The sequence below is a fragment of the Takifugu rubripes genome, chromosome 3, assembly GCF_901000725.2.
Source record: "Takifugu rubripes chromosome 3, fTakRub1.2, whole genome shotgun sequence".
Classification (NCBI taxonomy): Eukaryota; Metazoa; Chordata; class Actinopteri; order Tetraodontiformes; family Tetraodontidae; genus Takifugu; species Takifugu rubripes.
In genome coordinates this window covers 9,791,850-9,814,748 of record NC_042287.1, presented here as the reverse complement: position 1 = coordinate 9,814,748, position 22,899 = coordinate 9,791,850, and the positions used below count along the sequence as shown (strand labels likewise).

Genomic DNA, 22,899 nt, shown 5'->3' with positions numbered 1-22,899 from the left:
AAATAAAGAAAATGAAAAAAAAAATTGCCATGCCATGCATAATGCCATGCGTTAACTACCTTAATCGATTGTCCATCTCCCCATTAGACGGTTGGATTAGAAATTTTACACCTAATTAAGCACAGTGTAGAGCTGTTATTCCCGGAGTAAGGAGACGCTCTTCCATATGTGCGTCTTTAAACGATTTTGACAGCTTAGTGTGCAAGGAGCAGGTGTATTTTGTTCATCCGACCATTCGACTGTTTTCTTGTATTTTTGGCGTCATGTTCTGCGGACACTCATCCCGCGCTGGCTATCTGATTACTGGATAAATCAGTGTCATCATAAGCAAACAGGGACATGAAATTTGCGTAAACAGCGCGATACATGATAGTTCTGATAAACCGAAATAAATCAGAAGTTCTTATATAATCTTATATAATCTTTCATTTTGCATGATTTTTTCCGTTTATACAGTTTAAACTCGCTTCATGCTGATGCATTAACCAAAGTTTCAGAGCAACGTGAATAATTTCGAAGCGACTTTATTGTTCATAAACTAATCGCGTTAAGCTTTTTCTCCACTTTTGACTAAATTCCGCGGCACAATAGCCGCCCCTAAAGCTCGTGCGTGGCGGGCAGCGCCTCAGCGGGGGTCTATTGTCATCACCGGCCATTGACGGCCAGAGTCTCGCGAGTCGCACGTGCCCCCGCATTGATCCCATTGTGCGCGCGACTGCGCACAGCTGTGCCCGAGACAGAGAGAGGCCAAACTTTGCCAAACCGCGCCATCGCGTCTTTGAGCGAGGACGGCTCTTGGTAATAAGACGAAGTCACGTGCTGATCGCGGCATCGCGTAACAAACACGCACTTATCTAACGATTTATTGAACGGAACAGATGGCTGGATATAGGAAGCGTTGGGGGCGGGGGCATCTGTTGCTTGGGTGCTCACGCGTCACCGCTTGACTGAGATGATGTCTCGTGCTGAAACAGCACTTCTCTCTAACGGCCCTAATCGCCCCTCGGTGCCGGCCGGGGCCATAAAGGCATGTGGGTGCAGAGGAACAGACGCCTGCTGAGCTCACAGTATGCCTTATCTGTTGCGCCATATGAACCAGACATGACGCGTGTGTGTTAACAGTGCCGGCTAATGTGATGTTTCCAAAGCTCCCCAGGTACTTTGCACCCTTACCCCCAAAACGTTCTGCCGTCCCACGAGTGTGAGCACTGGCCTCCAACACACCTGCAGCCTGCACAGGGAATTGGAGCGCCGCGCTGTCCCGCAATTCCCATCAGTTTCCCCAATGACAAACTAACAGCAGGGAATTGTGTGTCCTGCTCCCATTAAAGCAGTAACATACATAATCATCCTTCTGAAAGAGGTCATGATGGATGCATCTGATCTGAAGCAACTTTTGATAAGGGGTTTTTACCTCTAAACTATTTTATAAACACGTCCGGTGATGTGGTTCATGAATGCTGGTTATTTCACCAGTGTTTGCATCTGGCTATCAAGATATAGAAAGTAATTATATTGCAATGGTTGATATTGGTTGGTTTTTGTACCCCAAACTCTCTGACATGTATGCGTCAGTTTAGTTGCCAATGAAGATTTTGTTCGAAGAGTTTGCTTCCAAAAAAAAGTACCAGTCTCTTTCGAGAACTGTTGTTATTAACCCCATTTCTTAGAAGAAAGAAGACGTAAAATACACTGCCACAAGTGAGTTGTCTCTCACTCGTGTCCCCTGGGACTCAGCGTGGAATGGGAGGGATTCATGCCCTGTGCTGACAGATGGGTCCTTGTTCCTGTCTTTTTCTTCATCTCCATCTCCCTCTCGTGCTAAAACACAGATACACACTCATGAGCACACGCACACACGCACACACACACACACACACACACACACACACACACACACACACGCACAAAACACACACACACCAAGGCTGCACGAATACAATAGGAATTAAACTCTACACACATGCTGCCCGGACCGCCGCTGAAAGCTGAATCCCTTGTAGTCATCATAAAAGATGGAGGGTGGATTTGCAAGAGGGGCCGAGGCATATAAGAGGTGGGGGTGTTTGGCACAGAATGGGGTGAGATGGGGGGGGGGGGGGCAACCAGAGATTGTGTTGTTGTCTTCAAACCTAACCAGATAAAACTGGACGCATATTAAACTTAGAACTGTGTTTGAAAAGTTTTGAGAAGATGTAATGGAACAATTTATCTTTCTGTGTGTGTGTGTGTGTGTGTGTGTGTGTGGGTGGGTGGGTGGGTGTGTGTGTGTGTGTGTGTGTGTGTGTGTGTGAGTGAATTTTGGCATTGCTTTTTCCGATGGTCCATTGTTTTTTAGTGATCCTGAATTACACACAACATACTGTACATTATAGAATTTCCTGAGGGAGACACAGGAGGTTCACATGGGAACACACACGCACCCACACACTCACACACACACACACAAAGGTGCAGGCACACTCAAATCACAGACTTTTGTTTTGTAAAAACACAAAAATAGAACTGGATAAGTTCAATGTTTTGACTGTCCCACCTGCAGCCGGCCTACTTGGTCTTTGCACATGAGTACACATGGTACATGATAGCTGTGCTCTTGATGCCCTGCAGGTAAAAACCATCTTTATATGCCCGTGTGTGTGTGTGGTGCATAAATCTGTTTTTGGGTGGGGGAGTGATTTAAGTGTCCATACAATTATAACACTCAGGGCTCTTCTGGTTCACCCAGTGTGTTTTGATAAGATCTAGCACCATCTCATCCTGCTAATGTGAGCAGATTGTTTGCAGATTATTCCTCTTCCTTCAGGCTAATGGATGTGGAAGACATTCCAAGTGGCCCGAAATGTAGCTACAGAATGGGAAACACGCCTGAGGGCAATTCTCACTAAGTGGGGAGAGAGCCATCAAACAAAGGTGCCTGTGGTTTCATATTCGGGATACTTTACAACCTCCGTCCCAGGACGTCAACAGTGTTTTGGGTGTGCTGTTGGGGGGGCAGAAGAAGGGGGGAGGAGGAGGATCCATCTGCCATGCTGCCGGTCCTCAGGGAGACGGGCATATCCCAGGGGTGTTTTGGAGAGAGGAGGGCTGAAAGGATTACACCCAACCACTAATCAACGGCGGTAATCTGTGGGCCCCGGCATAAAATCCCCTTCGATTCAGACGACAATTTGGGACAGACGATAAAACCTCAGTGCGCAGGGACGTCTAACTCGTGTTCAACAACCTGGCAAAGCCAAGGATAAATAAAGGTGATTTTTAATTGGGAGAGTGAGCTGCAGAGGTGTGACTGGCAAAGAGCCATGGTGTGTCTGTGATCAGGTGCAAGCATCCCACAAGTGGCCAAGGTTGATTCCCAGTGTGACCATTATGCAAATACAGCAACTAGACAAGCCTGCAATATAAATTAGTCTAACGGCTAAAAGCGCATTTCTAATCAAATCAGGGGGTTTGGTGTTTAAGATGAAAAACATCATTTTGAAAATATAAAGTCATTTGAAAATAAAGAAAGCTCAGCACTTCATCAGGGGGGAATCAAAATTTGCTTTTTGCTTCGTCTTAAACATGAATCCTGAACAGCTGTTTCATGCTGTCACAAGGTGAGCGCGGCGCTTCTCCTTGAGCTTTTGTCGCAGCGGGAGCTTTAAAAGGTGCGACTGCAGAGTCGGCATCCTGGTGGGCCTCTCTTTCTACTGAAAGAATAGCAGGGAATCAAGTTGCCACTAGTTTCATGGTCCTCTGTCAGTATGGGTTTGAAGTGGAGGGGCCAGGGTGGGATTGTGGTATAGTGGTGGGTTTAAAGCTCCCCAGACCTACAGAAGGAGCGTGCCTAATGATGGTGCCAGTCCTCCAGGGCATAGGGAATTGCAGCATCCTGGCCTGCAACTCCTTTACCTCCTGCAGTATGCCTATTGGCTGGACCGCCTCTAAGCTCCCCATCCAAGCCGCATTGTCTATTGGGCAAGGCACTGTCAATATTAAGCTGGGCTAATGTGATCTAGAGGCAGCTGGAGCGGCCACGATTATTACCATGACACAGCCGACCGAGGGGTGTAATATCATTAAAAATAAATCAGGTGGTTTAGAGATTTGCTGAAGCAGGGGGGACTTTGAATGGTATTAGGTGGCAGAACTGCCATAATTTCATTAGTCAGTTGGGGCACCTCACAGGATCTGTTGAAACATTTCCTTCAGGTTGGACTAATTGAATTGGCTTTTACAGCACCGATGCTAAAAGTGACCAAAAGGGAGAATGATTGCGGTGCATTTATCAATTAAGTGTTTGATGATTTTGAAAATTAATTTCCAGATTGTGCAGCCTCGTAAATATTACACGATGATCATTTTAAACACAATAATTGCATAGGCGGCAGATAATCACATTTTAAGCAGACACAGAATGTTCGGTAGTCCTATTGTCATTATTAACCATTTCTATTGGATTTCTGTTGCAACTGATGAGGGAAACGTGAGGCGCTGCTAATCTTCTTAAAGCGAGCTGTCTGCTCGGCAGACTCATCAGCAATCAGCTGCCAAGTGAATAGGCTGCAGGCTGGCAGACTCCATTAATACTAAAGTTAAATGTAAGATCATATTTCTGGGCTATTCTACTCCCAGCGATCTTTATTGCTTTTGTTGCAGCGCATTTGTCGTTGCACGTTGGTGCTTTTAAGCGCCAGAAGTGCCGTTGGTCTCGCAGCAAGGCGCTTTTGTTTTGACGCTGCAGCCGCGTAAACGGTGATTTTCAGGCCCATTGAGCACACGATGGATTGGGCCCAAAAATCCAATGACGAGTGGACAACATTGATTATTGGAAGAGTGACGCCAAGTTGTTAATCTGGAGTCCAATCAGCACAGTGACGTTAAATCCTATTGGTATATTATTGTACACCATCGATAATTTAATTGTAAATGTACTAATTATTTATAGTAGTAATAGTAGTAGTTTTAGTAGTAGTAGAAGTAGTACTAATATAATCATAGTACAAATACCGTTATGTATCATTACATGCAGTACTATCAGTAAAGTAGCGGTGAAGGATATCGACATTATTTCACTAAGTGGTGGCTGGAGTTATTGCGTTATTATTCATTAGCGACATCTAGTGGCTCTGCTTCATACGACAGGCTTCCAGAAATAAAACACAAAGAATAATATATAATATAAAATCCTCTTTAAATGCATGAGAATTTTATTCATACATGAGTGGTGATGATTTTTAGTTTCCACCCCCTAAAATAACACCCGTATGAGACTTTAAATTCTCCCTCCATATAATTCGTAATCAATTTTTGTGTACTTAGTCATTAGATAATATTTCATTTTATTTTACGGTGTTGTAGTCATCTCCAGAAGCTGCGTCAATTTTAACGCCTCCAAAATGCTATTTGCCTTAAAAACCAGTAACATAAGGTTAAATACTGACCCCTGGAGGACACCACGGTAATTGTTCACACTCAAACTGAAACGTTATAATCTAAATATATATTATGGACAATATGTTGTCACTCTGCTGTGGTGATCAGTAGATAGAAATATATCTCAAACACTTATTACAAATCTTATTACAAATGTTCTTATTGCAAATATTTTCATAGTTTGAGAGAAATACTGTAAAAACTTACTGTCTATAAGCATCAGTGCCTATGTATGTATATGTATGATATTCAATGCATATACAGTATTGATATTTGCAGTTTTATAATTAAAAGTCCACTTGTGCTGTAGTGCTCTTCTGTTATTTTGGATCTTTTGCAAGAACAAGAGTCATCATGCCACTCTTGATCGATGAGGCTGCGGACCCTTTCTCATCCATCTACAACGTTGATATTGCACTGAAACTCATCACGCTGCTACTTTTCTCCCCCACATACGAGCAGTTCTGACCCATTTTTAAAAGCATGACACGGATGCAGTCACACACAGGAACCAGATTCTATCTTTATTCCACCCCAGAGTTTTTCATCTCTGTTCCTCCTACAAAAATGTACTCATGTGTTCTTCCTTCCGCGTCACCTGCCAGATCCCTGAGCATCATCAGCACCACCGACCAGGTCCCCCCTCAAACCCACCCACAGGATTTGCTGACACACTTCATAGCTGCATAATCTTTCAGCAGAGCAGCTGGTGCAGAAGTCTGACAACTTTTGATTGTTAGAGTAATATTTAAAGAATGGCACCTAAAAGGGAACCTTCGATTAAGTCTCCTTCGCTGGTGAGCCGAGCCAGACTGGGTCCTCCTTATCCCTGCATCCCCGCTGCTCCTACAAGTCCAAAACAAGTGCCAGAGCGGAAACCGAGGATGCTGCGTCCATCAGATACACCATTTGACCCCAGTACTTTGGAGGTGAGTATACGTTAAAGAGTTTTTATTGATTAAGCTAATGTGGGCATCAATGTGGGATAATGTAGCTACAGATATATAAGCTCAAAATGAACAATTAAATGTCACTTGGCAACTAATTCTGTAAAGAGTATATAATCATCCACAGGATTATCAAAATATCTTTTGAAATGGAGTGAAAATGGATCACGAGCTGTCAGTCTCAGACTGTCAGTGACCTCCTTAGGAAAGGAGTACAGTAGTCTTTCCATCTAGAACAGACAGCCATCTCTTACAAAGTATTATATGGAATTGTAGCTATCATAACAAAATATACTCCTGCTCCTCAGTAACAGTCATGCAAGGTGATAAAGGAGTGGGCAGAGCTCTAAATCATTTTAATTCTTTAGTGTCAGCTGACCAATGATTTCTGTTTCACATTAGAAACATTATGCACCTTTCATAAAAGTAATATTACACCTCAAAACTGGTGTTGGACTCCACCTGGAGTGCAATTTATACACGTCTATTAAGGTTACAAATTCAAACCTATTGGTCATTGTAAACTAAACTGATGCCCACATTAGATTTTTGCATGTGCTTTACATGTTGCTGCTGCTTGGCTGACATCTTCATGTGTGTGCATGAGCTTCTCGGTTAAGACGTGGCCTATTTATCCAAATGGGCCACATTAAGATATCTGCTTCTGCTCCCAGTGTGAACACAGATTCGGCTGGAGGTCAAAGCCCCTGCTGAGCACAAACATGTACATTAGAGATGTGATTTTATTTAAATGATTCATGATTCATCACCAATGAAATAAGTCATTTAGAAATTAAAATGGGAATTGAACCAAGAACTTGTATGTATTAAAAATAGTATCAGTCATAATCATACAGTGAAATAATAAAATGGGAAGAATAGGGAAACCATTTTCCTAATGCAACCCTGTGTTAGATGTGTTTAAGGGGTGCTCCCATTAGTTCTAGTAATAATAATACAGAATATACTGTATAACATAATATAAGACCATATTAGTATATATTACATGCATCTCATAAATCCAGTAGCAAAAAAACAAGCAAACCCACGTTTGTAGACGTTTTGAGTATGTCCTGCACTGTAAATCACAACCTATAACGACGTCCACAGTACATCTCCATATATGGAGTGCGGCCGTGCACCAATGCCGTGGCGGAAACGTCATACGTAGCCTGCATGACGTCATGACGTACAGCGTTTAGACTTTTCTCTCCTCGGTAAGAACCGTCACACATTCCTCAGTTTGCCGACCTCCCGGACTCGCCTCAAACGACACAGCTATGGTAGGTTTTTCTGATTTCTGCTCAATTTAACAAGCATTATATCGCGTCATTTCAAATCTTTCCCCGATTTTATGGCAATTATGCTGCCGCGCGAGGCGTGAAGTCGTTTTTGTCTTTGAATTGCCTCACTGCCCATTAGCGGAAGTGCAACTTTTATAAAGTGAAGCTGGCATTAGCTTGTGCCATAAATGTAGATAAATGTAGTTACAGCAACGGTTGAAATTGTCAGCGGGTGCATCGGTCGTTGCCTCGATTCGACTTATTTGGTTGTGAGGCGATCTTAGTCCGAAGCCTGAAGAGTGAACTCATGCTAACTTTACAGTGTGCTGCAGAGATAACTGTTTCATTTAGGCTGGTTTCTCTTTAAACAGTCTGACTTCGCGGACGATCAGATCCTCGGTGAGTCACCTTTATATCATGGCAGTTTCCACACTCCCACTGTTGCTTCCAGCCTTGCTTGGAACCCTCATGCCCTTGTAGCTCCTGCTCGCCTGTCTGCAGCCGTAGTTTCAGGCTGTTTTTCCCTCCTACCTCTGCTGTCTCAACACTTTCCCCACTTGCAACCGCTTGTTCTTTTCAGATTGAATTTAACCAGGATCAGATTCATGGTAAGTCGGGTTGACCTCCTGTCTGCTTATTACTTGAACATCTAGAGGTGTTTGTGGTGGAACCTGCACGTTAGTTGTGGATAAACCAATCGACATTAACATTTCAAGCAAGATTTGTTTCGCCTTTTCAACAACAGGGATACATGCATCGCCCTGAACCATGTGTTGCAGTGTTTCTGTGGTCAGTCATGCACTAACACTAATTCTTAAGCTGAAACAAACGGACTCTCACATCTGCTTCGCCCACCATGTTTTGTTGGGTTTTCTCGGATGTTATGAGATCTAAAGTTTGCCCATTGTCCACAACACAATTGGTGATTCCCTTTTTTGGCGATGGACAAGGCGGTGGATGGGTTTTTGTCCTCAAGCAGGTTTGTTTGATCAGCGTGGACATAACAGGGTACAGCGACTCTCCTCCTACTTCTCTCCACTCCTCTGATACCAAATATGGTGTTAGGAAAAGTGCTCGCAGGCTCGGAGGGAAGAGGCACATTCCTCAGAACAGGGAAAAACTCCACAACGGTGCCTGGACATTTTAGGGAAGTACTCAAGGACAAGGCCTTTGCTTTTGACAATCACATTCCACCTCTCTCTGGTGAATGAGGTGTAAAATTGGTTTATAGGCAAACAAATTTGCATTAATCATCCATATAATCTAAGATAACGAGAGATTTTATGGTTCCGTCAAGTCGGAAGAATTCCCCAAAGCCCGTTGCAGTGATGTTGATGTGAATACCCTGGATTTCTGAGTGTGCACAGATGGTTTGACTCAGAAGTGCTGCAAATTATTGTTCATCTTGAATTTTTCATGGTTACCGTGTCAGGATGAAGCCCTGTTTGAGCATTCTACCAATGATGTAGCAGAAAAAAGGATTAATGATGTGATCCATGGACGGATGTTGTTTAGCTCCTCTAGGAAAACAGATACCACAACATCAGGCCTGTTTCGTATTTAGTGAGACTCCTACAAGCACAGAGGCTTGTGTTCCAGGAATGGTTGCGTTGTTGTTGTTGTTGTGTAGGTGAAATATCACAACTGGCCCGATGACATCAATTGAAATGATAAAGTGTGAAGTGTGAGAGGCGTGTCAGATTCTTCCAGCAACAACACAAAAAGCAGATACCATCTTTGGCTTGTCATGACACGTTCTTGCTGTAAACTGTTCTGAACTTTCACAATTCTCCTCTTCACCGTCTCTTCTATTCTAATCTGCATCTGCTCGTTCCTGGTCCATAGCAATAACCAAGTGTGTGTCTCGCTCTTGTAGAGTTTAAGGATGCATTCCTGCTGTTTGACAAGGTAGGAGATGGGAAGATCGGCTACAGCCAGTGTGGGGAGGTCATGCGTGCCCTGGGACAGAACCCCATCAATGCTGATGTGGCCAAAGTCCTGGGCAACCCCAAACCTGAAGGTGAGCCGAAAATGTATCGTAACGCTGAACTGCGTCTGAGCACTGGCGGCTGGGGGACTTCAGTCATGTAAGGCCTGTTTTCCTTCTCTTTCTTTCCAGAGATGAACACCAAGATGCTCGACTTTGAGCAGTTCCTGCCCATGTTCCAGGCCATTGCTAAGAATAAAGATCAGGGCTCCATGGAGGATTTTGTCGAGGGACTTCGTGTCTTTGATAAGGAGGGAAATGGCACAGTAATGGGAGCAGAGCTTCGTCACGTGCTTACCACATTAGGTAATTGGCAAGATTTACCCAGTTTAGTCTGCATTGACATAAAAACTATAACAAAGCACTCACTTTGCCTTAATTTTGATAGCGTTCATTTAAATTGCATGCATTTCATTTTGAATGCCAGGAAAATATAACGGTATCGTCATCTGAAAAATGAATAGAAATGAACTGCCTGTTAAATTTTATTAAAAAATGGCAGTAAATGTAAATCAATGTTGAATTTCCAGGTGAGAAAATGACAGAAGAGGAAGTGGAGACATTATTGGCGGGACACGAAGATGCAAACGGCTGCATCAACTACGAAGGTGAGAGCGTCCGCTGAAAGCCTGATGTTTGCCACATTTCCGCTGTTGATGCATGAAACTTTTATTTTTATCAGCCTATTAGTATTCAGCGCAGCCTTACAGCGCCCAGCTCATCTAATGAGCTCCACTTCATGTAGGCTGTTCATAGAAAAAGCAGATATTTGAAACTGTTCCCTCTACGCTAAATACAGGTGTAAATCCAAATGTTGATTTTATTCTGCACAGTAGAGGGGATGTGTTTAGTGTACCATCTGTAATGAGCCTTTTACTTCTCTGGTCTATTGATGACTGCTGACAGTGTGTTAACTGTTGTATCTCCACAGCATTTGTCCGCCACATCATGTCGGGCTGAGGGCCGGTACGGGCATTGGGTATACAATGAGAAGGCATCTCCAGGCATCCTGCATTTTAGTCTTTAAAGCTCCCATTAATCCACTAATTCATCCCGCTAATCACCTTAAGTTAGACAACTTGAACAGTCTGCTCTTGCAGGGCACTTGTTTATAAGTAGGGACTTGTGGGAAGCCTGGCGGTCCCTCTCATCTTCAGTCTTGAGGCTTTGGCCCATGCCTCCTGCTGTTCTCTCTCTCCCCTGCAGCCCTCTGTTTTGGCCCCTGACTGCAGCATGCCCCTCTGCATGTGTCCGGGAGTCCCCTCAGTTTTAGGGGGGGATCTACTGGACACATTGAAGTGACTGGTCTCATTCGGGGGAAGTCTGGTGGCCACCATTTAGTCTTTTTTTTTCCAGCTGATTGGTGTGATTATCTGAAGTTCTTCTCAGTCATTGCATGTCATTTGGTGTATTTTTTTAAGTTATTGGTGTGTTTCTGTGGGTTTCTCTTAGTTTGGTTCATGACCTTGTAGATATGATTTATATTCAAGGATAGCCACCAGCTTTGAGGGAGTGGGCCAGTCTCTTTCTACTAACCAGCAACCAGTTGCTCCTATGCAGATTATTTTCTCCTCTGCTGATGGAAGCTGAACTGTCAGCGGACTGTAACTCCTTCAGTCTTCTCTTTTCTCGGCTTCTCTACTAGAGGAACGCAAGCAGTGAAGATAGCTTCTCTAACCAGCTCTCCTTGGATTGTAGACATGGCCAGGTGCTTTGGCTAAATAGAGACAATGATCTCTTTCTCTTTGTAACCCTCCTGCAGTTGTTTTTTTCCTTAATGGTGAGCAGAAAATGGGGATCTGCTTCCAAAATGCAGCACTTCTCACCCAGACTGTTGGAAACTGGATGAGGAGGATGGGCATAGCACCAGATGCTGTAGTTGGAGGAGGTCTCTGCGATCATCTCTCCCGCGAATCTCACTTTTGTCTCCTCTTTTGCAGAGCTGGTCAAGATGGTCATGAATGGATGAAGAAGAAAAGCGCCTCCTGTTGCATTGACCTTTCTTTTACACCTAGCTTCTACAGCCCCTTCAACAACATTTCATCATCTTAGTTTTCCCCCATTTAATTTAAGAAGTGCCTTTTACATTCCCCTGTGCAAAGACCCACACGACCTCGGCTATGCTACGATACTGCCGATCCAAAATTGAGTCATTTGATGGCGTGGCGAGACATCATTCCAGTAGCGCATGAGAAAATAAGAAACATCACATTAGTAAGAAGAAAAGAGACATTACAGATGTGCTGTCATCTTTTAATGCAAATCAATTTATTGCTGCATTTAAATAAATGTTTTTCTTAAATCACTCTTTGGGCTTGGACAATATTTCACAACCTTGTTCTTTTGACTACCGCTAGATGGCAGTGTTGCCACTGAAATCTGACCGCTAACTGCACCGTTTTTATCTTTCCCTTTGATTGAATTTGGTTGACTTAAATAGTTTAAACATGCATATTTTTTTCTTAAATTTTGTTTTTTTGGAATTTACTTGCTGATCAAATGCTACAGAGCCCGGGCAGCAGAAGAATGATGTTTTGCTGACCTTTCCTTCACCAGTAGTCACAACTATTTCCCCTCATTAGCCACCACAGATAGTGGAGTGCAACTTACGTCTATGAAGCCGGCTTGAGGATGGTGTCATCGTCCACTGCTGAATAGGTTGTCCGCTAATTACTCTGTGTGTGTGTGTGTGTAAGCGTGCGTGCGGTCGATGGAAGTCAGGGCTATTGATTATTTTAATCCTCCTATTTGTGAGTCTCTGATCCTGGTGGCTCTGCGTTCGACAGGGGAATCACTAATGGGCCTCAGTGCAGCCTGTCTCAGACCTCTCCCTGTCCAATTAACTTTCAGCTGGAATTTACCAGGAGAAAGAGCCGGGGGGCTGAGGTCAGGCCAGGCACGGTGCTGCAGCGTCTCTGTACCATCACTTACCAAATGCTTGAAGTCTGGAGTCACTCACACACTCCTCCTTGCTCACATTTTTTTTTGTGGTTAATCATAGGATTCTTTACCTATATTGTAAATATAATCATAGTAACTCTAAATATACATACATCCTGATTTACAATAGGTTTAGTTAAGTGGATAATTACAAGTATTAGCAGGAGTTTATATTTAAAGACGGATCTCTGAAAATGATCTTATAAAATTACTAAAAAAAGACTAATAGTATCATTATTCTTCATTAACTGGAATTTTGAAAAACAAATGCCAACTATTACAACTAAAAAGGGTTTATGCAAGTAATTATAATAATGTTTATTTAGACATGCCGTATCTAATGTCTGGATTAGGATTATTAATTTGGATGGATGTTAGATTACAATTTGTCGTCATGCATAGCTGCGAGGTAATTAAGTAGAACAATTGCATAATTGCAACAGCAGTTGTGAACTGAGTACTGTGTGTTGAAAATAATGAATTGAGCTTGCCGGTAAATTTAAAATATTGGACAGGAATTCTTCACGCACATTTTTCTTATGCCCCGATAAACAACACCTGTGCTGCACAATCGATCACAATATAGTTGCTTTTTTTTAAAAATGGCTGTATTTTGTTGATCTTGTGCGTATTGCAAGCTTTGATCGATACAGTGGCATTAATGTTTATGTGCCTTAGACACTGTCTTAAGACATATTGGAAATCCATGCTGGAGAAGGCACGGGGAGGCTCCTTCCATCTCAGAAAATCCACACACGGTCATGCGATGCATTCAATTTCTCCACATTCGATTCCACCAGCCTTTCCACATTAGGAGTGACCAAATGAATGCATAAACACAGAGGAGGTATACATATTTTAATAGCAAGTACCTAGTTGACCTATGGAACATACCAGGTGACCCATCCTTGGAGTACATGTGATGATGTAACTGGATCTCAAAAAAGGATTTATTTAAAGCCTCTGACACAACATTAAATGTAAATAAACCACTACCTCCTCCTTTGTTTTTCCACTCATCCATAGTGTATTTCATCATACACACACATACATTATAATGCACTTGGCAATTAAAACACACAATCCATAAAATGTACTGTATAGAATAATATATTTAGTTCAATCCTTGTTATATCCTGCATGATTTGGACAGGAGATGCTGGATGTGATTATGGGCTGCAACACGTAGGCAGACCTTTCAATTGGAGGACACAGGAAGGGAAAAGAAAAAGCAGATAAGGGCAGATGTGCATTTGCCTCAGCCTAGAGTCAGCTTCATTAATGGCTCCCTAAACACCATTATTGCATTAAACTACAATTAGACTGATTGTGATTGTTAGATTCTCATTTCCTTATTGGATAATATGCAACTATTCTTGATATTTCAGAGTCACCGTCTGACCAGAGATGCCAATATAATCCCAGGATCTAATTCAATAATCTGTTTTAATTTTTGGTGCCCGTTCCCTTCTATCTGTTGCATGCACATACAATAAGCGTGTCAGCGTATGTGCACCATTTGCACATGTGTATGTGGGTGTAGGCGCACGTGTCAAGGGTCCGTTTTCTCAGTCGGGGTAGATGAGGAAGCCGGAGAAGGTGCTGTATTTGTTTGTGTTCCCTCCGTGGACCTTTCCTCCGTCCAGCTGCACACACACCTCATCACCCACGTCCAAATGCAGGATCACACTGTTGGAGGCATAGTCGTAATTCTGATCAGCATCCTGAGCAATGGCGCTGGCTCTTACCTGTCACCCACAGAGGACAGATGCACCCGCGATTAGAACACAGATCAAACACTTTAAAATGTCACAAACACTTAGAAGAAAGTTCTGGGAAGCATAAAGCAAACACGGGACACGACTGGAGGGAACTGGAGGTTGTGCAAAGCCTTTGCTCTTGATCATGCACATGTGGCAAAAATGGCATCTGTGCTGGGTGTAAGATTACTGCTTTATGGCCAAGCAAACTTTCAGCCTGGGGTGTTCTGATATGGGGAGATGTAAATGTTGATTGTAAACAAATAATACAATTAACAGGATGCAGGTTAACTGAGGCTGGAGAGACTTATACCAGACGGGTTCAGCTGCACACCAGGACATGTGCTCGGTACTGTAAATGGTGCCGGGACAGGTCTCAATTAACAAATCAGCTTGTGTGTTTCACAAGTGTGTAAAATTTCCCTCTCTCTAGATGTTCATCTGTTCCCTTTATTGCCCTTTTGTTGTGCCGGGTCATCTCCCGATCATTTATAAACTCCCTGCGCATGCACAGATTCACAAGTAGTGACATCGCCTCTACATTCACACCGGATAAACAAATGGGCTGGATCCGCGACCCCCAAGGTGGACCGGGAACACAACCACTCTGCTCCGTATTGATCAGCTGCAGCGTAAAGGACTGGAGATGGAAATCTGATTGGGTTGTGGAGATAAGCAGATTCACAGGGGACAACAGGTTGTCTATAGGGAAACGGGCACACGTGAGGAACAGCTCCAGTATTCGCACCAGCTATTGACCTGTTGCTTATGATCCCCGGCCGCTCAATATGCATGATATTGAGTGGCCAGCGGCGAAGCCAGACAGCTCCCCATTTACATGCAGGGCTTGAGCCTGGTCTTATTGACCCAGCAGCAGTGGATCTTTACATGTTTGTTAACATGTTTAATTGGCTTCAGTAATTGTACACACTCAGACAGAATTCACTGTGTCTGAGGACAGGACGCGATATTGTTCCTTTGAAGACGGACAGATGGACAGACGGACAGATGGCCAGACGGACGGATGTTGCAGTGGGAGCACTCAATCTGTCTCAACGGCCCGACAAGCTCGCCACATCGCCGTGACAGCTCCAGTATGATCTGATCTGCAACTCAACTAACATCCTGTCAGTCCCGTCGTCGGGGCCTCTGCCTCCCCAATGAGCGGGCATCAATTTGTGAACAGTCAATGGCCGAGCGACAGAACCTGAATTACTCTAGGCGTGCTCTCGCTCCGGTCCATAACAGCTTTTTTGTCACCCACCGCGGGTTTTCCGAAGTGCGATCCACGGATGTTGCTCTCGGCAGAGAGAAAGGTGGCGGACGGTGAACGGGAGGCTGAAGGCAAATGGATTAAAGGTCTGGGTTGATATCTCCTGAGACAACGACCGCACGGCAAAACCAACCGCCGGTGTTGCCACACTGCAGAGGGGGCCTTGTTACAAAAGAACTCCAACCTGGTCCGCAGAACAAATCTTCTGTATCCATGTCATTACATTCCTATTCAGCTGTTCAGAATTTAATTTGCTTTCATTGAACACAGTGGGAATTTTCCTGTTCAAACACAGAAGCGGAGCACACACAAACAAGAAGTCTTCATTTCCTTTTGTAGCCCACGCTGCTCAAGTTAACACCATTAAACCTTGGCTGTAATGGAAACTTTCCTGTGCTCTAATTGGACCATTTCTCAAATAATGGCCTGAGACCAGTGTCATCTATAAAGGTTAGGATGCTGCTCTTCTTGACGTGTGTAATGACAGCCGACATCACATTTGCATCTTTGGCTGCAACTGACAGCGAGGATGTTGTTGTGACTTCCTGTCGATGGCACCCATATGTCATCCGGCTCATTATTTCACCAAACCGTCAAACCATTTGGGATGTATGGGGGATTTCCCCCCTGACCTCCACTCGGATTGCCCCTCCTTGATGCATGAAATTAAATTCAAATTTAACAACATAACGTTGAGTTGTTTGGTAAAGGAATCGTAAACCTCTATTTGCTTTATAAATTGGCGTCGACGTTCCCAAGCAAGTGAACCATTAATGCACATGTGGGATACGGCCTGTGCAGTGGAGCCACGCTGGGATTAAGACTGAAAGCCGGCAGAGGAGATGGATATGGCTGGAGGACATAGACTGATCCGTGTGAACCAGACTGCTCACTGTGGCTGATCCTGGAGAAGGAGGGGTTGTGAGGCGTGAGGTGGGGGGTCCCCAGGGCCACTCTGTGGCTTTCTCTGTGTCTGTTGTGCCCCTTTCATTATAGGGCCTCCAGTAAACATGCTGGACAGCAAAGGGGGCCACAGGCAACAAGGGGGGAGGAGAGGTGGCTGTAGCAGTGTCATTTTCAATACAAGCGGAGCCGCGAAGAAGACAGACAAGGATAAACAAAATGACGGTAGAGGGGGGATGAATGAAAACAAGGAGACCAGGTTTTAAGGAAAGGGGAGGGAGGGGCAGGCCGGTCGAGCAAGGCTATTTTGTGAGGCTGGGGAGACGCAGCGGCAGTATATGAAGTCGTGTTTTTATCTGCGCTGCCGTGCTCCACTGGTAATAAAAGTGACAGGATTCATTCACGGTGATATACTGGCCTCTTAGAGCGAAGACAATAGAAAAGTAGCTTTTAAACTTACCTAAGGGACCGAAACACATTGCAGAATGTCGGCGGACTCATGGGGGGGCGGTGAATGGATGTTGGGTTATAGTGGAAATAGAATATTTATTGAATAGGTTTTCCCTGCCTTGTGGGAGCCCGGGGATTACGTGGCGAAAACCATGGCCAACCATAACTTAGACTGCCATTATGTGCTGTTCTTTATTTCTGCTGGGGTCTGTTAAAGAGCAGATTTAATGACTCTTGATTTCCCCCCCTTTACATTTAAATATAAAAAATAGACTGCAGGAAAAATGTCAAGATATTTGCTCTGATTCACTTAGGGTGAATACTGATGCCACGATGTAGTGAGCACGGTAAGTAATGTATACAGTTTACACGCGATGTTGCAAAATGGTGAAAGCCTGTGCACAACATGCAGGATTCTAGATTATTTATCTCTCTAGAGTAAGCTTTAGAGAAGTGAGTCTTCTTCTCCAGTTCCTTCACACTTCCCTAAGGTTAATTACTGTATATTTCACCCGTCACATATCTGTGTCTTTGTACAGGGAAAGTTAATACAGGTAGTGGCCATTACAGCAAGTGATGACATTTCAACATTACAGTGTAATAATCTGACCTTTAACTGAGTTATTTAAAACTATGACACATAAAAAATGAACCAAGGGAGAAAATAAAAGGGAGAAGAATCCAGCATGCGTTTGCCTACACCACACAATATATGAAGTTTTTTTTTAACTAACTTTAGGTATAAACGGAGCAGGTTATGCAATGTAACTGTACTTTCTGATATACTAACCATATTGACTGAATTAATATTTGCTATTTCCTATAAACTGGAGCTGTATGTGACTGGACTATATGTGACATACGTAACAGTTGCTTTTCAAACATGCAAGCAGCTGAAGTAGTGACCGCCGCCCTCCCCTCCGATCACAAATCCCCCGACTCTGAATCCATGTCGTGCTGCAATGATTTGTGGAGGTTGGATTGAGGTGTGAGCAGGTTGGCTTTACAGGGTGGGGATTTGCCGAAGGTAATAGGTATTGGATCTATTGAAATCCCGCCACAGTCGGTACATCTTCCCGAGATCCTTGCATTACACCGCACTCGTGTGACGCGACTCACACTTGAACGCCCACCTCAGGGCTCCAATTTAAATATCATTAGCAGAGTGGCACAACAGGAGTAAATGATCTGATTCCGTCATGTGCAGAAACTGGGTAAGCTGTGAGAATGTAAACCGCTTTGTCTCTCTTTCTGACCTTGCTCATTTGTCAAACCCAGACCGAGTGGGTGTCCACCAGCCATCGTGTGTAATCTTAATGCCTTCACCAGCAGCCTCCCCGATGCCTCGTCTAGCAGCCCACTGTCTCCACACCTCCATTAAGTCATCTATCTTCTTCTGCTCCACCCCAGTCTTGCTATCAACTCACTTGTCTTGTTTTGCCCCCCCCCCCCCAGCCGTTCCGCTGCCTCCGAGTGTGTGCCCCCGTCATGTCCAGACGCCTGCGGCTCATTCATCCTCACTCAACCTGTCTCGCTGCTGACATGTTACGGACAGAATGCCTAACAAAGCCCAGACTGCCCACGACCTCATTCATTGGTGTGAAACCCTAAAATCTGTTGTTTTTTTTTTACAAAAAAAGCGAGAACACGACAGTTAACAAAATATCCACTTCAGCGCCAGCACCTAGGGAACAAATCCGTTTAGCCAAACCCAGCGTCAGTTAGACACATGCCTGCTGTTTTAGGGAACCTTTATGGTGCTCAGGCCCCATGAGGGTGTCAGGAGGAGATAGGCGAAATTGAAAGTGAGCAGACTAAAAAGATAATTAATGGACAATCAATGAGTGCGGTGAGGAGGGGTTGGGGGGGGGGGGGGGGGGAATATAGCAAGTGTTCAGAGATCTAATTTAGATGTGTAAATTATTTACAGGGTTGCTTGAATGGCTGCCGAGGTCAGTGGGCAGGTGGATTCAGGCACCCATATCATCAAAGAATTGGCTGATTTTGATTTTAGAATAGTCTTGAAATTACTCCAAAAATGATGTAGGAGGCGGGGCTTCCTTTGTATCGCTCCAGGTCTGAGAGGAGGGTTTGAAAGGGAACGTGAAACGCACCATGCAACATATTTTCTGTGAGTCCTCCGTGGAAACCATCCCACCTCTTCCCATCAACCCCCCTGTCTTTAATTAGCGTCTGGGGAAGGAGAAGGTGGATGAGTAGACTGTCAATTTTACATTTATTATTTATTTAGCCAAGGTGGAAACTGACTGGCCTGCACACTGACAGACATTTCTCCAGTGCTCTTTTGCACTTCTGTTTGGGCGATAATCAAGCTCTGGCGTAAGATACTGACTAATTAGACTGTTCCTCTGGATGGCAGCGGGCGCATTCTGCGACTTGTCATTTCAGTCGCAGGACACGTGGGAATGCAGATATCTGTAGCTGTGATTTGCAGGCTGTGTAACATGAATTCCCCTTAATGAGCGGAAAGATGGCTATTCCATTCTTGGGCTGTCATGCTGTCACCTGTTAAGTAGAATGTGCTTTGAATCTGAAAAGCTCGATGTTACAGAGGTGAGCTCTGGGCAGCACTAACACCAGATGGTCAAGGGAAAAAAAAGAAGAAAGAGTTGCATGTTCGTGTGCATGCATACATACAAACTCATGTGTGCTCATATTCTTTAGTCCACATATTACCATGCACACATGATCTCTCGCTCTCTCTCGCACACACGCCCACATATTACTGACCAGTCCATTCTTCTTCAGGTCTGCCCACATGCTGGTCCCATCACCACCTCTCATAAGAACATGGTAGGTGAAGAAGTAGATGCCTGGCAGAGGACAGGTGAACTTGCCGGTGCTGGGCTCATAGTAGTTGCCGACATTGGTCACAACGTCATCAAATTTCAGTATTTCGCTCCCCTCGTGCTGCTTGCGTAGCCCAGCATAAAAGGCAATTTTGGGAATGTAGAGTGAAGGCGAGTAGCCACCAGGGCCTGGACCCGGGGGCCCTTGCGGCCCTGGCTTTCCTGGCTCTCCGGGTGGACCTCTTACTCCCGGCGGGCCGGGTATCCCCGGTGGCCCACGAAGCCCAGATTTTATTTTCTTCCCAGAGTAATCCTGGGGAGGTGGAGATGCAGCTGTTAACTCCTGGCCAGGCTGAGATGTGGTGTAGGGGCCGCATACCATCTTGCAGCTTCCCAACATTTCAAAATGGCTCCCCGCCGTCCCAGCTTTCCTTCCTTTGGTCGTGTGGACCAGCAGCGGAATGGCCACCAGCAATATTAAAACCATGGCCACGCCGACTGCAGCTCCAATCACACGCTTCCTGCGGCTGAGCCGCGAGGCGGCCAGCGTCAGGAAGTCCTCTTCCCCCTTAGCTGGAATATTGCCGGCCAGGATGAAACCTCTCAGAGGACCAGCGTGGTAGGAAAAGGTGATAAAAATGTGGGAAAGAGTGTAGGGGGATCAATTTCAATTGTCCAAAAAGCCCAGGGGTATAAGGAAATCTAAACAAACATTAAAGATGTCCACCAAGGCAGGTAAATATAGCAGATTAGTGCTGAAAAACGTTTCAGCGTCTGAGTGACTTAACCTAAAAGTCTCAGCGTCTCAGGTCTGCGGTGTCGCATCACAACCCCCCCAAAATTCTTCTGTTGAAATCTCGTCCAGCTTTTTTGGATTTCCCTGTTATCATATGAATATCAGACAGAATCCAGAACTGAGCTGCGGCTGTTATTATGACAGCAGAGCTTATTAAAGCACTGAAATTAGGAAATAACGCCGAATTCAGATTGCTGAGTGGAAATGCTTGCTGATCCGTCTTTTTGGGCTATTTGAAGATTTGTTTTTTGGGGGGGGTCAGACTGTTTCTGACAACTTAAAAATGCAGTGTTTTCTCTCACTGTGACTGTCTCATTGTGAGGATGAAATGGTTATCTCTCTCTGAAATCATCATCTGATTACTTCTTTTTCCACTTGCCCGTGATGTCTTCTGTCTACATCCGCATCTGGAACAATGAGGGAGGAAATACAACAAATTAATAACTGATTTGTCTTTTTTTTCTTCATTTGAAATAAAAATATATTTTTTAATAAATTAGTGTTATCGTCATCAAAGACATCTTCCGCGGTAATTACGCGGTGCGCCGAGCAGCGAGTTTTTCCTCTGCAAAATTCTGACGAAATCACGAACAGAAATGAAATTAAAATAACTTACCACATAACTTACTTACTTCTTTTCTATTTTGCAAATGCCTGAGGTGATGGGATTGTCTGACACTGTCCGACAGCTCCTCTCTGAACAAAAGAGATCAAAGTAATTCGGCGCGCAGGATGTGCCAGGAAAGTGATCAGACTTCCTTAAATCCCGTCTCTTTTTCTCCGGATGGAAAATCTGATCAAGGTGCTGACTGCCACAATTTTTAGTTTATTTTTTATTGTATTTATTTTGTGAAGTCATTCCAAATGAAGGATGCGCGACAAACTAACGCACCATTCTGGCGTCTGTTCCCTGTATCGCTTATCGCGGTGTTTGGTCCACAGGCTGTCCGACACCTGTTAGATCTCTCTCTCTCTCTCTCTCTCTCTCTCTCTCTCTCTCTCTCTCTCTCTCTCTCTCTCTCTCTCTCTCTCTCTCTCTCTGTGTGTCTCTCTCTCTCCGTCAGCCAATCCCCAACTATCTATTCCATTTTATTTCTATTTTTAAATAACCAGGATTCTTGTGAGCCATGCCGCATTAAAAAGTTGGGTCTGCCGCAGATTGATTTCTCCTCCTAATTGAGGCTCGTTAGCCCCGACAGCACCTGTCTTTAGAGGCCAACTCTTTGGAAGCCCAGACTTTGATGGATCCCCTCCGAACCACAGCAGAATGGGTTGGGTTTTTTTGTCTTTGTTTTTTATTTTATTCATCATCTGTGCAGTTGGAGAGGAAAGCAGGAGATGGACCGAAAGCTCTCCCAGCATGGTGTGTGAAGAAGGGAGAGAAGACGCTAAATGTCTCCCTGACCACAAGCATCCCACAGCCATGAAGCCTCATTAGTGAGACACCCTGCCCCACAAACATTGCTTCACACAATAGCTGCGCTCCGCCACCACAAACACGACTCAAAGGGTTGGGAAGGCCTTCTGTTGGTCTCAGCCTTTTGCAGTGAGTAAAGAAACATTATTTATCATAAAATATGGCTCAGTTCTGATGTGTTTGTTCTCAGCTCATATCATCACGTCCTCAGAGACTTGTGTCACGATTGTGCATCGCATGTTTAAACTTTAATGATGGGAGCTAAGGGGGACGGGTCTCCATACAGTATTGATGGCTCCCTTTTTCATCAACCGCCACCTCTTTGACCTCTCCCCCCTCGGATGTGATGACTGTCTGTCTGGCATCATCCGACACGATGCTTCAGGTCACGGAGAGGTGTATTATTGGTCATTTTTGGAGGGGGGATTTTCTAAAAAATGCCGTGTTGGATCTGGGATTGAGGGTGGGGGGAACTCTGTAAAAGTCCCAGCAGGCGATGTTGGTAAGAGCAGGATGAGGTTGAGCTAAACGTCGTGTCAGTCCCAGTTTGCCATTCACTCAGTTTTGGAAGAGTAGGCGGGAGGCAGCAAGGGGGCTGATAATCACTGCCAGTAGACAGAGGCAATATGCTCAGGATTGGATTTTTAAAGCCTGTTAAAATATTACTGAGGTGATTAATATTGAAATATCCACGCCTGTCTCGCTCTCTCACCATTCTCTTTGGATTAGTCCCCCCTTCCCCCAGTGTCCACACTCATTTCAGCATTAGGCGTTATTTTCCCCTTTTCAATCTCATTTTCTTTATTCAGCAAGTCTGCTTTATGGCGTCGAGGTCACACATCTGCACATTTGTAGCATTAAAATTGATACCAAATGTTAAATTGCTCACTTGCCCACATTATTATTGTGCTAACG

At 44.4% G+C, this 22,899-nt stretch overlaps 2 protein-coding genes across 6 annotated transcripts; one reads left to right on the top strand and one right to left on the bottom strand.

Moving 5' to 3' along the window:
* The first annotated feature begins 7,517 nt into the window (after positions 1 to 7,517).
* LOC101062528 (myosin light polypeptide 6) lies at positions 7,518 to 11,941 on the top strand. 4 transcript variants are annotated; one of them, XM_011621890.2, is made up of 7 exons: positions 7,518 to 7,648; positions 8,020 to 8,047; positions 9,525 to 9,668; positions 9,768 to 9,941; positions 10,166 to 10,243; positions 10,567 to 10,601; positions 11,576 to 11,941. In XM_011621890.2, the coding sequence occupies exons 1-6, from the start codon at positions 7,646 to 7,648 to the stop codon at positions 10,593 to 10,595; spliced, it is 456 nt and encodes a 151-aa protein (XP_011620192.1). In that variant the 5' UTR covers positions 7,518 to 7,645; the 3' UTR covers positions 10,596 to 10,601; positions 11,576 to 11,941. The 4 variants fall into 4 exon arrangements, with proteins under 4 accessions (XP_011620192.1, XP_011620193.1, XP_003963129.1 ...); XM_011621891.2 differs by having other exon boundaries at positions 10,567 to 10,614; XM_003963080.3 differs by lacking the exon at positions 10,567 to 10,601.
* A 2,202-nt stretch (positions 11,942 to 14,143) lies between these two features.
* c1ql4a (complement component 1, q subcomponent-like 4) lies at positions 14,144 to 21,494 on the bottom strand. Of its 2 annotated transcripts, none has more exons than XM_029833714.1 (3): positions 21,184 to 21,494; positions 19,713 to 20,974; positions 14,144 to 14,323 (listed from the first exon to the last, which is right to left on the bottom strand). In XM_029833714.1, the coding sequence occupies exons 2-3, from the start codon at positions 20,256 to 20,258 to the stop codon at positions 14,144 to 14,146; spliced, it is 726 nt and encodes a 241-aa protein (XP_029689574.1). In that variant the 5' UTR covers positions 20,259 to 20,974; positions 21,184 to 21,494. The 2 variants fall into 2 exon arrangements, with proteins under 2 accessions (XP_029689574.1, XP_003963130.1); XM_003963081.3 differs by having other exon boundaries at positions 21,200 to 21,494.
* Positions 21,495 to 22,899: the final 1,405 nt, after the last annotated feature.